General features: G+C 36.2%; 1 protein-coding gene across 1 annotated transcript; it reads left to right on the forward strand.

The window, feature by feature from the left end:
* The first annotated feature begins 13,843 nt into the window (after positions 1-13,843).
* On the forward strand, positions 13,844-15,268 carry LOC115217957 (general transcription factor II-I repeat domain-containing protein 2-like). The gene is made up of 2 exons (XM_029787676.1): positions 13,844-14,717; positions 14,823-15,268. The coding sequence occupies exons 1-2, from the start codon at positions 13,844-13,846 to the stop codon at positions 15,266-15,268; spliced, it is 1,320 nt and encodes a 439-aa protein (XP_029643536.1).
* Positions 15,269-17,395: the final 2,127 nt, after the last annotated feature.

A 17,395-nucleotide genomic window follows, 5' to 3' on the forward strand; every position in this document is an offset into this window, starting at 1 on the left:
AATTCAGCATGTTTGCAGGACAGGAAGTAGTAGTAATTGTGGTTCTTCAGTTCCTGTGTTGTGAGTAAGGGGAGACAACTCTTTTGAGTTCTTCAATAAAACCCAAATTATAAAATTATCATTTTAGCTTCATTTGCGTTATCTTTTTTATATAATTGCTTGTTAACTTAACTTTCAGATTTTAACACTTTATTTATATTATTTTCTAATTATATAAATCTGCATAGACAATTGCATTTCAAATTGTCATATCATTTATAATAAAAATGATAGTAATAGCAACAATAGTAAAAATGATATTTAAAGAATATAAGTTTTAGCTTGAAGTGATGAATGCATGGTATCTTTATATATTGTGTTAGTCCATCCATGAAGAGTGAGGTAGAGAAAGGAAGTTTGATCAACGAGGAGTTTGCATATTAAGTTGTGTTTGGAATTTTTCAATAAAGAGATTCTCCTTGTTAATTCTCTCCTGTGTGGTGATCCCGTCTTTACATTGGTAGAAGGGGAATATATAGAATTTGGGGTTTAAGTCTTTAGCACATGAGTCTAAGTAGTCACTCAGTGGAATTTGTCGGTATTCCGGGAGATTTATTTGTTCTTTATGCACCGTTACTCGTTTACGTAACGGGAGACTCGTTTGTCCAACATAATTATGTTGGCAACCAGCGCATGTGAGAACGTAGATAAGGTTCTCGGAGGAACAGGAGAAGTTAGTCTTGATTTTAAACTTCGTACCTTGTTTGAAGGTAAATTCAGAGCCTTCAAGTGGAAAGGGGCAGGTACCACAGTTTGAGCGTGCACATTTTTTTACTGTTGGGGGTGGATGTGATGTGTGAAGTTTGGCATTTGTCAAGAGTTTTTTTAAAGATTTGTGTTGCCTTTTGCATTTGAGGATTTTGTGTGTATTTATAATGTTTTTCATTTTTGGGTCTGTTGACAGTAGACTGATGTTTTGTATGATTGTGGTGTATGCTTCGATATTTTTGGGGGTTGTGGGTGGAAATGTATGGAAGTATTTTGAGGTTGTGTGTGGTGTTAGGTTGGGTGGTTTTCAGTGTAGTGTTGTCTAGTTCTTTGGCGCGTTTTATTCCATACTCTATAAGGGTGGAGGGATATTGACGTTGTAATAGTGTTTTTTTGAGGTCTTGAAGGCGTATTTCTCGTGTTTTTGGATCCGAGACAATGGTGCATACCCTTTTAGCTAAATTGAAAGGGATATTTGTCTTGGTGTGTTTTGGGTGGCATGAACTAAAGAGGAGGTATTGTTGTGAGTCTGTAGGTTTGTGGTAGATGTCTGTTATGATTTGGTTCTTAGGTGTTTTTATAATTAGGAGATCAAGGAATGGGAGATGATGTTTGCTTAATTCCATAGTGAATTGGATGTTGGGATGTATGTTGTTTAGTATGGTTTTGAATTCCAGGAGTTTTTCATAAGGTTCTTTCCATATGATGAAACACTGACACCAACAAAACACTGACACCAACCCAAATCAACATCCTAGCAAGAGGTTTGAAATTCACACCCACCCCAAGAACACCCAAGGATGACGTTTCTGAATTCTGCAGAAAACTTCGCCTAACAGAAGCTTTGACAGATATCAACAATGGGGACGATTCATTGATCAGAAATAAAAGCAACTTCCTACCACCAAAAGGGAGAAATAAAACACTGGACGATTTTCTGCAAACACATCCAGAGTCTCCCCTTTACCCCAAGCAAAACCAAGGTAAAATCCAATTTCAGTAAGGAAGAATGGGAAAACCTACGTGACATACAACTGGATAAAAACCTCACCATCAAAGAAGCGGACAAAGGGAGTGCTGTGGTCCTTATGGACACGGAATTTTATAAACACCTAGTGTTTTCCATGCTTAACAATAACATTTTCTATGAGGTTATTAACAACTACAAACAGCAAAAAACAATCAGAAACCTCACCACACTCATACGCCAACACGGTCAGGGACTCACAGAAAAAGAAAGGGATTATATCACCATTTTCAAATGCAAGCCCAGCCTTTTTTATGGCCTTCCTAAAATCCATAAAAACAAATACATCACCGAAGCCTGCAAACTCTCCACTGACATCCACATCAACATCAAAGCACCGGAGGACCTAAAACTAAGGCCCATCGTGGCTGGTACCTCCTGTGAAACACACCGCCTGAGTAACTTCCTAGACATCCTTTTGAAACCTTTCCTTACCCACATCAAAAGTTTCATTAGGGATGATCTGGACATGCACAAACACCTCCCGAAAACAGTTAACGAGGAGGCACTCCTGGTATCCTTTGATGTCATCAACCTCTACACCAACATCCCACATGAGTATGGTATAGAGGCAATTGACTTCTGGCTAGAAAAACACCCAGAGACATTCCCTGACCGCATTAATAAGTCTTTTATTACAGAATCTCTCAAGTTCATTCTGACAAACAATTTTTTTCTCTTCGACGACACACACTACCGTCAAAAATGTGGCATTGCGATGGGTACCAAGGCTGCACCAGTCCTTGCGAACCTCATAATGGGTTACTTCGAACTGTCACTCTATGAAATATCAAGCCAGAAATTTGGACATGTTTTCCATACCTACCTAATGGAAAACTGGAAAAGGTATTTAGATGATTGTTTCATCATATGGAAAGAACCTTATGAAAATCTCCTGGAATTCAAAACCATACTAAACAACATACATCCCAACATCCAATTCACTATGGAATTAAGCAAACATCATCTCCCATTCCTTGATCTCCTAATTATAAAAACACCTAAGAACCAAATCATAACAGACATCTACCACAAACCTACAGACTCACAACAATACCTCCTCTTTAGTTCATGCCACCCAAAACACACCAAGACAAATATCCCTTTCAATTTAGCTAAAAGGGTATGCACCATTGTCTCGGATCCAAAAACACGAGAAATACGCCTTCAAGACCTCAAAAAAACACTATTACAACGTCAATATCCCTCCACCCTTATAGAGTATGGAATAAAACGCGCCAAAGAACTAGACAACACTACACTGAAAACCACCCAACCTAACACCACACACAACCTCAAAATACTTCCATACATTTCCACCCACAACCCCAAAAATATCGAAGCATACACCACAATCATACAAAACATCAGTCTACTGTCAACAGACCCAAAAATGAAAAACATTATAAATACACACAAAATCCTCAAATGCAAAAGGCAACACAAATCTTTAAAAAAACTCTTGACAAATGCCAAACTTCACACACCACATCCACCCCCAACAGTAAAAAAATGTGCACGCTCAAACTGTGGTACCTGCCCCTTTCCACTTGAAGGCTCTGAATTTACCTTCAAACAAGGTACGAAGTTTAAAATCAAGACTAACTTCTCCTGTTCCTCCGAGAACCTTATCTACGTTCTCACATGCGCTGGTTGCCAACATAATTATGTTGGACAAACGAGTCTCCCGTTACGTAAACGAGTAACGGTGCATAAAGAACAAATAAATCTCCCGGAATACCGACAAATTCCACTGAGTGACTACTTAGACTCATGTGCTAAAGACTTAAACCCCAAATTCTATATATTCCCCTTCTACCAATGTAAAGACGGGATCACCACACAGGAGAGAATTAACAAGGAGAATCTCTTTATTGAAAAATTCCAAACACAACTTAATATGCAAACTCCTCGTTGATCAAACTTCCTTTCTCTACCTCACTCTTCATGGATGGACTAACACAAATATATAAAGATACCATGCATTCATCACTTCAAGCTAAAACTTATATTCTTTAAATATCATTTTTACTATTGTTGCTATTACTATCATTTTTATTATAAATGATATGACAATTTGAAATGCAATTGTCTATGCAGATTTATATAATTAGAAAATAATATAAATAAAGTGTTAAAATCTGAAAGTTAAGTTAACAAGCAATTATATAAAAAAGATAACGCAAATGAAGCTAAAATGATAATTTTATAATTTGGGATTTATTGAAGAACTCAAAAGAGTTGTCTCCCCTTACTCACAACACAGGAACTGAAGAACCACAATTACTACTACTTCCTGTCCTGCAAACATGCTGAATTAAACAACACAACACATGCTCTTAATCCCTTTGGATCTTAACACCGCAAGGTAATTTTTTCGTGAACAACCATAAAACTCAAGATACACAACGAACTCACAATGTATCGGAGAACTTATTTTTTAATTTTTGTACATTTTTATCATTATTCTTTTACAAAAAACAATGCAATTTTCTTTTTTTCCCCTTTCTAATTTTTAAAAAAATTTTTAAAACATAAATATTCTTGACAAGTCATACAATGACGAAAACCGGTTGAATAAATATATATTTATATATTTTATCAATTTCTCATTTTATTAAAATTTTCTTTCATTTGAGCATTCTGCATTTTTTAAAAAATTTTTCCTTACTTATCATTTCTCCACGTGCGGTCAACACAACCCCACCATTTATTGATCTATATATATATATATATATATATATATATATATGGAAAAAAAAGTCAAGATAGAAAATGCTAGAATAATTTTATAAAAAACATTTCAGTCATTGAGACTTTTTCAACTGTAACAATTAAACAATTAAATTTAGAAAAATTAAAAGAAAAGTTTTTTAAAAGAATATTTGTATAGTGTTCAAATGCAAGTGGCATTTTCCTTGTTTCTGCCTGTCTCTGTCTCTCTTGTTTACTCTTGTGGGTTATGAATTCTTGGTAGGGAAGAAGAAGAAAAAGAAGGAGAATGTGGGAGTGCCATGACAGTAATATTTTGAATGGTCAGCAAATGACCCACAGTGGATGGTAGCAGTCCCTGTTCAATTCATGAAAATATTTCTTTTGAATGTTTTGTTTATAGAATTTGCATAGGTGTTATTCTAAACAGCATTAGTGGTTAGAAAGAAGAAGAAGAAGAAGAAGAAGAAGAGGAGGGGAGGGAGAATAAGAAGAAATGTAGGTAGTGTGAAAGTAGCAAGGTGTTAAATGACTTAAAATTGGCATGTTATGGATTATAGCAGTGATTGGGACTGTTTTTTAACGAATTCTTAGGAAGCTCTTGAGTGTATCATTTTTAATATTTGCATGTGTATTTGTGTTATTCTGAGGCCGAGGTGGATATGTCGTTTGTCATAGATGCGTTCAGAAGGGGCCTGTATTTTGTAATAAAGAGAGTTTCTTTACTAATTCGTTGGCTCCAGGTTGTTTCGTCCCTGAATTGTTAGAGGGGAAACATTCTGAAGCTTGGACTTTTGTTGTTGGCGCAAATATCTATGTGTTGGCTGAATGCTATTTTTCTGCTTTGGGGAATTTTTATCTGGGATCTGTGCAGGGTCATTCTTTTATGTAGACTATTTTTTGTTTGGCCTATGTATTGCTCTTGACACCCAGAGCAGGTTAGTATGTATATCAGGTTCTCCGAAGCACATGTGAGATTGCTTTTCACTGTGAAACGTTGTCCTTGTTTGAAGGAGAACTCTGATCCCTCATAATCGCATATACGACAATTGGGTCTTCCACATTTTTTTACTGACGGCTTCTGTGTTGTTGAGCGTATTCGGGCTTGTGTTAGGAGACTTTTCATAGATTTCGGCTGTCTCTTGCTTTTTCGATGGTGTGTGTTTGGAGGATTAAGTTCATTCTGTGGTCCTTTTTTGGAGAATGGTGTCAAAGGCTTCATTGTTGAGAGGGTTATGTGTGGAGATGTATGGTAGGGCTTTTGGTTGTAAATTTTTCTTCAGTAGTCTTAATGGACACGGTATTTTATATAACTTTAGAACTATCTATGTCGGAAGACACAACATATTATGAAAAGGCCCAAAACTACAGTCACCAAAAAATAATGAGAGAACTAAAATCCATGTTAAACCCATATAAAGAAGGGCTCACCGACAAAGAATATGACTATATGACCAATTTCAAAAGTAAAACCAGCCAATTCTATGGTATTCCCAAGATACACAAAAGTGAGAAAATAAGTAATGCATGTAAGATAGCCACAGACAAAATAATTAAAGTCCCTACTCCTAATGACTTGAAATTGAGACCTATAATAGCAGGTCCCGCATGCGAAACCCACCGCCTCAGTAACCATGTCAAAAGCTATATAAGGGACAACCTCGATATGCTCAATCACCTTCCTAAAACAATAAACAAAAGCCCCCTACTAGTATCCTTTGATGTAGTCAACCTCTATTCGAATATCCCCCACAACCTAAGAATAGAGGCAATTCAGTTCTGGCTAGAGAATTATGCCAATGAACTCCCACATCGCATCAAAAAAGAATTTGTGATAGAAGGGCTAAATTCATCCTGGAAAATAACTACTTCACCTTCAAAGACAACTTCTACCAACAAAAATCGGGGACTGCAATGGGTATGCAAATGGCCCCCTCCTTTGCTAACCTAGTCATGGGATATCTAGAAATCAGTCTTTGTCGTAAGGTTCTAGAAAGATATGGCAGCCCTTTCTCTCTCTACATAGAAAATAACTGGAAGAGATACCTAGATGCCTGTTTCATTCTTTGGCATGAAAATATAGAGAAAGTTAAAAAATTCCAAACACTTTTAAATGGACTTGACGTAAACACACCAGAATGAATATCCCCTTCAACCTAGCAAAAAGGATATGCACTATAGTTTCTAATGCAAACACCCGAGACACATGACTAGATGAACTAAAAGACACACTCATCACCAGGAACTACCCACCTTCACTAATTGACATATGCTTTCAACTTGCCCTTCAACACAGCATCCAGGAACTCAAACATCCCAAATTAAAGAAAAATTTACAACCAAAACCCTTACCATACATCTCCACACACAACCCTCTCAACAATGATGCCTTCGACACCATCCTCCAAAACATACCCCCACTAAAAAAGGACCACAGAATGAACTTAATCCTCCAAACACACACCATCATAAAAAGCAAGAGACAGCCCAAATCTATGAAAAGTCTCCTAACACAAGCCCGAATATGCTCAACAACACAGAAGCCATCAGTAAAAAAATGTGGAAGACCCAATTGTCGTATATGCGATTATCTAATTGAGGGATCAGAGTTCTCCTTCAAACAAGGACAAAGTTTCACAGTGAAAAGCAATTTCACACGTGCTTCAGATAACCTGATATACATACTAACCTGCTCTGGGTGTCAAGAGCAATACATAGGCCAAACAAAAAATAGTCTACATAAAAGAATGACCCTGCACAGATCCCAGATAAAATTCCCCAAAACAGAAAAATAGCATTCAGCCAACACATAGACATTTGCGCCAACAACAAAAGTCCAAGCTTCAGAATTTTCCCCCCTCTATCAATTCAGAGACGATACAACCTGGAGCCAACGAATTAGTAAAGAAACTCTCTTTATTACAAAATACAGGCCCCTTCTGAACGCATCTACGACAAACGACATATCCACCTCGGCCTTAGAATGACACAAATACACATGCAAATATTAAAAATGATACACTCAAGAGCTTCCTAAGAATTCGTTAAAAAACAGTCCCAATCACTGCTATAATCCATAACATGTCAATTTTAAGTCATTTAACACCTTGCTACTTTCACACTACCTACATTTCTTCTTATTCTCTTTCCTCCCCTCCTCCTCCTCCTCCTTCTTCTTCTTCTTCTTCTTCTTCTTCTCTTCTTCTTCTTCTCTTCTTCTTCTTCTTCTTCTTCTTCTTCTTCCTAACCACTAATGCTGTTTAGAATAACACCTATGCAAATTCTATAAACAAAACATTCAAAAGAAATATTTTCATGAATTGAACAGGGACTGCTACCATCCACTGTGGGTCATTTGCTGATCATTCAAAATACTACTGTCATGGCACTCCCACATTCTCCTCCTCCTCCTTCTTTTTCTTCTTCTTATTCCCTACCCGGAATTCCCAACCCACAAGAGTAACCAAGAGAGACAGAGACAGGCAGAAACAAGGAAAATGCCACTTGTATTTGAACACTATACAAATATTCTTTTAAAAAAACTTTTCTTTTAATTTTTCTAAATTTAATTGTTTAATTGTTACAGTTGAAAAAGTCTCAATGACTGAAACCGGTACTGAAATGTTTTTTATAAAATTATTCTAGCATTTTCTATCTTGACTTTTTTTTGCGACCAAAATGTTCAGAACGGCATTGTTTTCGTCAGAAAAGTAGATATAATTTTTTATCAAAGTTGTTTTATATTCTATAATTTTCACAGACAATAAATATGATATTATTTGTTATTGCCTGAGATTTCGGTGTAATTTGAGAGGATAATACAAAAGTTATGGATGATTTAGTGATTTACTGCAAAACCCATGGCGGCCAAAATTATCAGAACGCTTGCTTTTACTCCGTGTTTTAGTATATTTAACCGGCGAACTCTAATGTTTTGAATTGTTTACGTGACGGTTCATTTACTAAACATTAGTAAGAATATTTGCAGTGTACTTTGTTAATATAATGCCACTTACTCCGTTACCAATTTGTCAGCAGATTATTAAGTTTCGAAGGAAGGATAATTTAACTATTGAATCTATTACAAAGATTGTTAAGAAGTCAAAAAGTGTTGTACATGGTATTCTTAAGTTCTACGATGATTGTGGTTCATGTGAAGCAAGAAAGTTTACAGGTAGGCCAAGAAAAATGACCAAGAGAGAAGATTGTGCTATGGTAAAATTGGTTAAAAAGGACAGATTTAAAACTGCTGCTGCTGTTTCTCGGAAAATGAGCATTGTATTGAAGAAAACTTTAACTCGAAAAACTGTGTCTCGTCGCTTAGTTGAACATGACCTACAAGCAAGAGCACCTGCAGTGAAGCCACTGATCAGCTCCAAGAATAAAAAGTGTTGTCTTACCTTTGCAACCGAACATGTGTTGTGGTCTCAAGAAAAATGGCAAACAGTGCATTTCAGTGATGAATCTAAGTTTATGCTATTTGGCTCAGATGGGAAAAGGTATGTTCGTAGAAAAGTAGGTGAAAAATTGTTGCCTAAATGCCTTAAGACTAGTGTTAAATTCAGTGGAGGAAGTGTCATGGTTTGGGGAATGATATCTGGAGATGGTGTGGGCCTTTGGTGCGATTACATGGAAAGTTAAATGCAGGAGTTTATAAACAACTTGTAAAAGATCATGTCTTGCCTGTGCTGAGAAATTCAACTAAGCGACCACCCATATTCATGCAGGACAATGCCCCATGTCACAAGGCTAAGGTGGTCATGAATTTCCTCAAGGCTGAAAAGGTTATTGTTATGGATTGGCCAGCTCAAAGCCCAGATCTCAATCCTATTGAAAATGGGTTGAATATTCTAGGAGAACGTTTGTAAGCCAGAAATCCTAAAATAACTGAGCAATTATGGAATGCCCTTCAGGAAGAATGGAATAAGATCACCCAGCAAGAAATTGAAAATTTAATTTCCTCATGCAGTCGAAGATGTCAGAGTGTGATTGAAGCTAAATAGCTTCACACTAAATATTAAATAATTCCAGTATTCTCTGTCATTTTTGATTATTTTGTTATTTTTTCAACCGTTCTGATCATTTTGGCCGCCATGGGTTTTGCAGTAAATCATTAAATCATCCATAACTTTTGTATTATCCTCTTAAATTACACCCAAATCTCAGACAATAACAATTAATATTGTATTTATTGTCTGTGAAAATTATAGACTATAAAACAACTTTGATAAAAAAATTATATCTACTTTTCTGATGAAAACAATGCCATTCTGAACATTTTGGCCGCAACTGTATATATATGAAGTCATCCCATTAGATCTGTCTGAATTTTGAATAAAGAAAACAAGTGATCAAATGTTATATTTAATCATCAATGTACTTTCCCTGATTTTTTTACATAGATAAAAACCAGAAAGAAAATTTTTATTCACTAGTTTGAATAAGCCATAACAGTTACAATCAAAACAATTTTATACTATATTTGACTTAAGATTCAGTTAATTCATCAGTAAATTTTATGTTATTGTTCTGAAGGCTTAATATATATTATCAGGCACAGGCATGGCACCTTGGGCATGGCACCTTGGGCAAGTGTCTTCTACTATAGCCTCGGGCTGACCAGAGCCTTGTGAATGGATTTGGTTGATTGAAACTGAAAGAAGCCTGTTGTATATATGTGTGTGTGTGTGTGTGTGTGTGTGTGTGGTGTGTGTGTGCGTGTGTGTGTGCATGTGTGTTCATGTCTATGTTTGTTCCTCCACCATCGCTTGACAATTGATCTTGGTGGGTAACTTAATGTCCCTGTAACTTAGCAGTTCAGTAAAAGAGACTGGTAGAATAAGTACCAGGCTTACAAAAATAAATCCAGGGGGCGATTTCTTTGACTAAAAGTGCTCCAGCATAGCTACAGTAAAAATGACTGAAACAAATAAAAGTGATTTATAAATATTAATGATCTGCTGGCAGAATCATTAGCACATTGGACAAAATGTTTTGTAGCATTTCATCCCATCTTTACAGTCCTGGATCAAATTCCACTGAGGTTGACTTTGCCTTTCATCCTTTTAGGGTCAATAAAGTAAGTACAAGTGGAGTACAAGGGTTGATATAATTGACTTGTCCCCTCTCCTGGACTTGGCTTTGTGCCAAAATTTGAAATCAATATTAATGACCTGTTTCTTCTATCAACCTTTTGCTTCCACCTTGGTTAAAAAGATGTTCTAATATTTATTTAAACAAAGCAATTTTCCTTTATCTGTTTATTGAAATTTCTAGCTTGAAATGTCGACTCTGCTGTGTTTACAATGTAGTTGGAGAATAAAATGTCGACATTTTTTAACTGTATTTGTAATTCATCTACAGTCAAGTAGTCAACTCAGTAGGCATAATTCATTATAACTATATTGAAAATATGTTAATACAATGATAAAAGTGCATCTTCTTTCTAAATATTGTTAAAGCACTTCAAATTAAGTTTTTCAGTTTAAAAGGGATCAGCAGGACTAGTTTCAATCCTGGGATTTCATCAGTGACTGAAAAACCTCTTTAACTGTTTATGAAAGCTCTCCTTATAACTATAGACTTCAGTACATTGCATAGACTAGTTTGTATGTATAATATATTCTGGTACATGAAGATATTGTATTTACAAAGTGTTTACATTTGACTATTTTTACAGTGTTAGTATATTCTGTATAGCCTGTCATATGAGCTGTAATATCAGTTATGGAGATCATAAAGAAAGAAGTATTTTCTTAAATATTTTATTTGAAGCAAAGTATTCATTCTCTTCTGAACAGAGAATATATATATAAGACTGGTTTCCACATAAATATAGAAATCAAATGCTTACAGCATCTTTTCGGGTACCTTGGCTGGTGTCTTACTTTGCATGGACCATAGCCTTGTGAATGAAATTTGGTAGACATACACTGAGTGGAAGTCTATTGAGAGAACATTCCTGTTCTTGGGTAGTAGACTTAATCTCTTACCCAGCCATCATCAGCTGAGTAATCTTCAGGACTGGTTGCCTTATTAGGATGAATCCCAATAAACAATCATCCTGACTGAATTCTTTTTATTATTGTCTGCTTCCAAATGGTCCATTTCCACACTAAATCCTTCACCCTTTCTCTCTGTATAGTATTCTATGCTCACTTATGGCAAAATACTCAATAGTTTATCTCATACTCGAAAAAGAACAGCCTCTCTGTCAACAACTAATCTATTGCTTATCAAAGGTGATAGCACTAGTTGAAAACAAACATCTTTATTATAAGTCTTTTTGCTTTGTATATGGTTTTCACAGCTTGATCTACCATAAAAAGATCTGCTATCCTATGACATACATTTAAAAATTTCAAAGAAAATACGAGCATAGCCTTCAACCACATCATGCATACTCTTGTAATATTGTTTCTGAATTAGATGTTTTGTCAGACAGCCCAATTATAGCATGTATTGAGTCATCCCATAAATAATGCAATTTTTTCAATTGCATGAACTAAAAGATGGAGGGGGACAGGATAAAATCAACTTCCTATAAAAGCAGATAGTAATTTTACTTTGTATTTATTCTTAGTGCAAGTTATGAAGAGTGCAGTTAGACTGACATATGACAACAAATACCTAAATAAACATGATCTTAGTAGTTTCTGCCTCAGTAGACATTTAAGAGGTAGACCACCCACAATTACTTCTATGGCTAGGAAGACCCATATAGAGAGATGGAGCGGATGGACCAGAGCCATATGGACCCCCACAAATGTCCATCAGGTAAAGAAAATGATCGCACATGCACTAGGAGCTAGTATAAGAGTTACCCTAAAAGGCCACACGTTTAAGTTTAACAACAAAATATATGCCCAGGACGAGGGGGCAGCCATCGGCGTTAGTATCGCGGGTGATGTGGCCAACCTTTTCATGGTATGGAGGGACAGAAGGCTTAAGGAACGCCTGACACAGAACTCCACACTCGTGAACATGTACTCTCACTATGTTGACGATATCAACATAGTGGTAAAGGCACCCCCACAAGAGAGTACTCTTGAAATAGAAATAGAAACTAATACCATGGAGAGCATCCAGCAAATAGCTAACTCCATCCACCAGAGCAGGGGTCTCCAAAGTACGGCCCGCGGGCCGGATTCGGCCCGCCAAGGTTTTTAATCCGGCCCGCCGAGCTGTCCTCCAAAATTATAAAACAAATGTCGAAAAACAAGCCTTGCCGAAATCATACAAAAACAAATATACTTTACACCCCTTTTAATACGTTTGACAAATATAGTACAGCAAATAGACGCAAGACGACGCTAATTGATTTGCCATCAATTAATGTCTTTAAATTGCGCCGGCGAATTAAAAATTTATACACTAAACTTTAGTGTAAATATAGGTTCTTTTCCACTCCCCCCGTTTTAACTGACCCATCAGAACCACCATAAAATGAATTAACTTCGCTATGGAGCTACCTATCATTCATCTTAGATAATAGGCGATTGTCAGTGAGATGGATGGTGCTGCTTACAATGAAGCAGAGATTCAATTTCTAGCTTTATTGATGTCGCAGAAAAGTCAACCTATTCCGTCGACTGTCGAGAGAGCAGATACGACAAGTATGACGTTAATAAAAGTCCCGTGCCTAGTATAATAAAAGAAGACAAATATCGATTTATCGATGTTACCTACATCTCACGAGCGATGAATAGAGAGGGTTGAGCCTGACGTTGTGTGGTGGTTTCTAATCCTGGTGCAGTCGCCAATCAGCGTGGAGTAAAGTTCGATGCGCATTCCGTCAGTCAGCACAGACTTGGCGTTTTCGTTGTGCACAAGTGTGAGTCATTTGTCGTCGTCGCTGCCGAAGTGAATGCACGTATCGAGTGACCTGTGAATATTGTTTTTACTTGTTTCGTCCTTTTACATATATCGTCGAGCAAAATCTGTCGACCTATGGTAAAAATGTTAGCTCAAGGAAGAAAACGAAAAATCGACTCTGAGTGTAGAGTTTTTAAGGAACAATGGAACATAGACTATTTTGTCATAGAGTCAAACAACAAGGCACTATGCGTTATATGCACCGACACAATTGCAGTACTTAAAGAGTACAACATTCGGAGACATTATGAAAAAAAGCATTCATCACAGTACTACCAATTCATTGGACAGCTACGTAAAGAGAAATTTGACAAATTAAAGAAGAATTTATCATCAATGCAGTTTGTTTTCAAGAAGAAGGCTGTAGAAAAAGAGAGAGCAACAAGAGCAAGCTTCCATGTTGCTAACCTTTTGGCGAAGAAAGGTAAGCCATTTACAGATGGTGAACTTATTAAAAAGTGCTTGAATGAGGTATCTAAGGAAATGTGTCCAGAAAACGTAGATTTATTTTCCGTAATTAGTCTTTCTGCGAACACTGTTGCTCGTAGGGTTGAACATATTGAAAGAAATATTAAATCACAGCTAAAAGACAAAGCCAGCAAGTTTGTATGCTTTTCTGTTGCACTTGATGAGTCAATTGATGTATCAGACACATCCCAATTGTTATTGTTCATCAGAGGAATAAATGCCAATTTTGAGATTACTGAGGAACTTGTATCTGTGCACAGCATGCATGGAACAACAACAGGCATAGATATTTTTAGAGAAGTGGAAAAGTCAGTGGCTGAGTATAATTTGGAATGGAAAAAACTAAAATGCATAACAACAGATGGTGGCAGAAATATGTGTGGAACCAAAAAGGGCTTAGTTGGGCAAATTAACAAAGTAATTGAGAATTCCGGTGGATTGAAACCTTTGGTATTGCATTGTATTCTTCATCAGCAAGCACTGTGTGGAAAGCATCTTGATTTATCATCTGTATTAGATCCTGTGATTTCCACTGTTAACTACATAAGATCTCATGGACTCAAACATCGCCAATTTCGTGATTTCTTGGAGGAAATGAATGCTGAGTTTCCAGACCTACCTTACTATACTTCAGTAAGATGGCTTAGCTATGGAAAAATTCTGGCTAGATTTTTTGAGCTTCGAACTGAAATTGAAATATTTTTAAATGAGAAAAACCATTCACAGGTGTTGCTCAAAGACAGTGAATGGCTCTGGAAATTAGCATTTTCAGCCGATTTAACTATGCATCTCAATGATTTCAACCTACGGATACAAGGTGAAACTTCACTCATCTGTGATTTGTACTCAAAGGTGAAAGCTTTTCGTAAGAAATTAATACTATTTGAAAGTTAGTTAACAAGAAGCTGCTTTACTCATTTTTCACGATGTGACAAATATAGACAGGAAGCTGCCACTCCATTTCCAAATTTGTTTGCTCAAGATGTCATTTTAGCTTTGAAACAACAGTTTGAAGAACGTTTTTCTGATCTTGATGCATGTTCTTCAAAACTAAGAATTTTTGAAAATCCATTTAACTCTGTTATTGGAGACTTACCTTCTGAGTTACAAATGGAAGTTATTGATTTGCAATCCAATGACATCCTGAAGGACAAATATAAAGAGGGAAATTTGATTGAATTCTACAAATGCCTTCCATCCGACCAATTTCTTCATTTAAGGAGGTTTGCCTGTGAATTCATTTCAGTTTTTGGCACCACATATTTGTGTGAGAAGACTTTTTCAAAGATGAAATACACAAAATCCTGCTACAGATCACAATTGTCTGATGAACATTTAAATGCATTGCTTGTTATTGGAACCACTCATTTTGAACCTCAGTTGGACAAAATTTTGTCAGAAATGAAACAATTTCATGTTTCCCCTATTGATCAAAGTTAAAAAAAACATGTTAATTGTTACTGATATTATATACATTGTGATTATGTACTGAATAAATAACCTTTTTTAATTATTAATTCACTATTTATTTATATTATTTTGGTAAAATAAATAATTTAGAACCTTGGCCCCCGTAGCTTTAAAAATTCAGCAATGTGGCCCTCCGCTGGAAAACTTTGGAGACCCCTGCACCAGAGTATTAAGGTCACAATAGACTACCCCACTAAACACCCTAACCATAGACTATCAGTACTAGACACAGAACTCTGGCTGGAAACTGAGAATAATAAAACCCGAATCCTTCATTCATACTATGCCAAACCTATGGCCTCCAAATACTTGATCCATCGGAACTCATCTATCGCAGACAATGCCAAATTCAATATTTTGATGGCAGACCTTGTCATAATAATGTGAAATGTGTCTCGCATGTGTGAGCCAACAGAGTTAAAGAGACACATACAACATTTTGTTCACCGCATGCAGTTCTCAGGTTACAGCCATAACGAAGGATCAGAGTATACAAAGGAGCCATGAAGAAATTTGATACTATCTTATGTAATGATAGGAATGGGATTTGCCCACTCTATAGGAGCAAGTCATGGAACACTATTGAAAGGACTAAGAATAAAATAGGGAAGGCCAACTCTTGGTATGATAGCCATAAATACCAGAGTGTCATGTTCGTCGACACCACCCCTAGAGGCAAACTGGCGTACCGCTTTAGAAGGACCCTAGACAAACTTAAGCTAAGGATTAAGGTTGTTGAAAGGCAACCCTATCAAATCCCTAATCAGTAGAACCCACCCTTTTAGTAGAACCCCCTGTACAGATAGGAACTGTACTGTGTGTAGATTTAGCCCACAAACAAACTGTAAAGCCAGAAATGTAGTCTATAGTATAAGATGTATAGAGGGACGATGCAGTAACAAGACAACGACATACGTAGGGAAAACGGCACGGAGCATAGGAGAGCAGGTAAATGAACATTGGAGAGAACTTAAGGAAGAAAAAAGCTCATCAGTTCTGTACCAACATGCCGAGCAGGAACATGGGGGCTCAATCAACAACATAGAAGTTAAAATCTTGTCCACACATAGAACAGATGCAACAATCAGACAAATTACGGATGCTACACACATAATAGAAGATAAACCTAATCTGAATAGGAAACTGGAATGGAACACTAACACACACCACAGCATATGACAGAAGAAGATCCCCATAAACTGGTAACAATATAAACAAAACTAAAAACATAATAAAATACACAGATAAATAAACAAATGGAAGTAAATAACTATATACATTAAAAAAAAAGTTGGTGTAAACACATGAACAAAATGAAAATAAACAAAAACAAAAACAAATTACATGAACGTATATAAAGAGGAGATACAAATATTACAGGCACTCCGCCCCACACACACACTAACTAAACATAGACACACATAGAGGTATAAGCATGCGCAATTGAAGACACATACAATAGGAATGCAAAATACAAAATGGCTGACCGTTAGTAAGGAGAGACACAGAAATAAGAAAGAAGAAAGCAAAGGACCACTGATGAGGTCACAGGAATGTGAAGAAAGAACTCTGGCCAAAATAAGATTAAGATTAATGTAAAAAGTAAATAACGCTGAAGCAAAGTAACACCAAATATATAGTGCATATGTTTTTATTGGCTAAACTGGCAAAATGACCATTCCTAAATACAACAATATCTGTTTCAACACACGATTTCAAATCAAAAATCTTGCAAAACAAATATATATATATATTTCATTCTATTAAATTTAACAAATACTGCTGTTATTTAATGCCAGGCCAGATATGTTTGAGTAGACTTATGATTTATCTTATTTTTCAGGTAAGCTATCCATGACTATATTCTCCAACATCTTCTAAGTCAGTAATATGTTATTAAAGAGAGATTTAGTTTCTATTTCCAGCAGGCTGAATGATCATATAGAAACTCTCTAGGTTTATGTTGACTACTGTTGTTTGACATTGTGACACAAAATCAGAAACTTGACTTTGTACATTCATGATATTGTCTGTTATTTGACATAGTTTATTTCAAGATCATAAAGTTCATTAATTTTCAATTACATTGTTATCTCA

The sequence above is a fragment of the Octopus sinensis genome, linkage group LG12, assembly GCF_006345805.1.
Source record: "Octopus sinensis linkage group LG12, ASM634580v1, whole genome shotgun sequence".
Lineage (NCBI taxonomy): Eukaryota > Metazoa > Mollusca > Cephalopoda > Octopoda > Octopodidae > Octopus > Octopus sinensis.

Excerpts from the sequence above, each read along its gene's own strand:
- LOC115217957 (XM_029787676.1), top strand. The coding sequence starts at position 13,844 with ATGTGTCCAGAAAACGTAGATTTATTTTCCGTAATTAGTCTTTCTGCG. Across the intron at positions 14,718-14,822 it reads GAAATTAATACTATTTGAAA|CTTTGAAACAACAGTTTGAA; the intron begins GTTAGTTAACAA and ends ATGTCATTTTAG.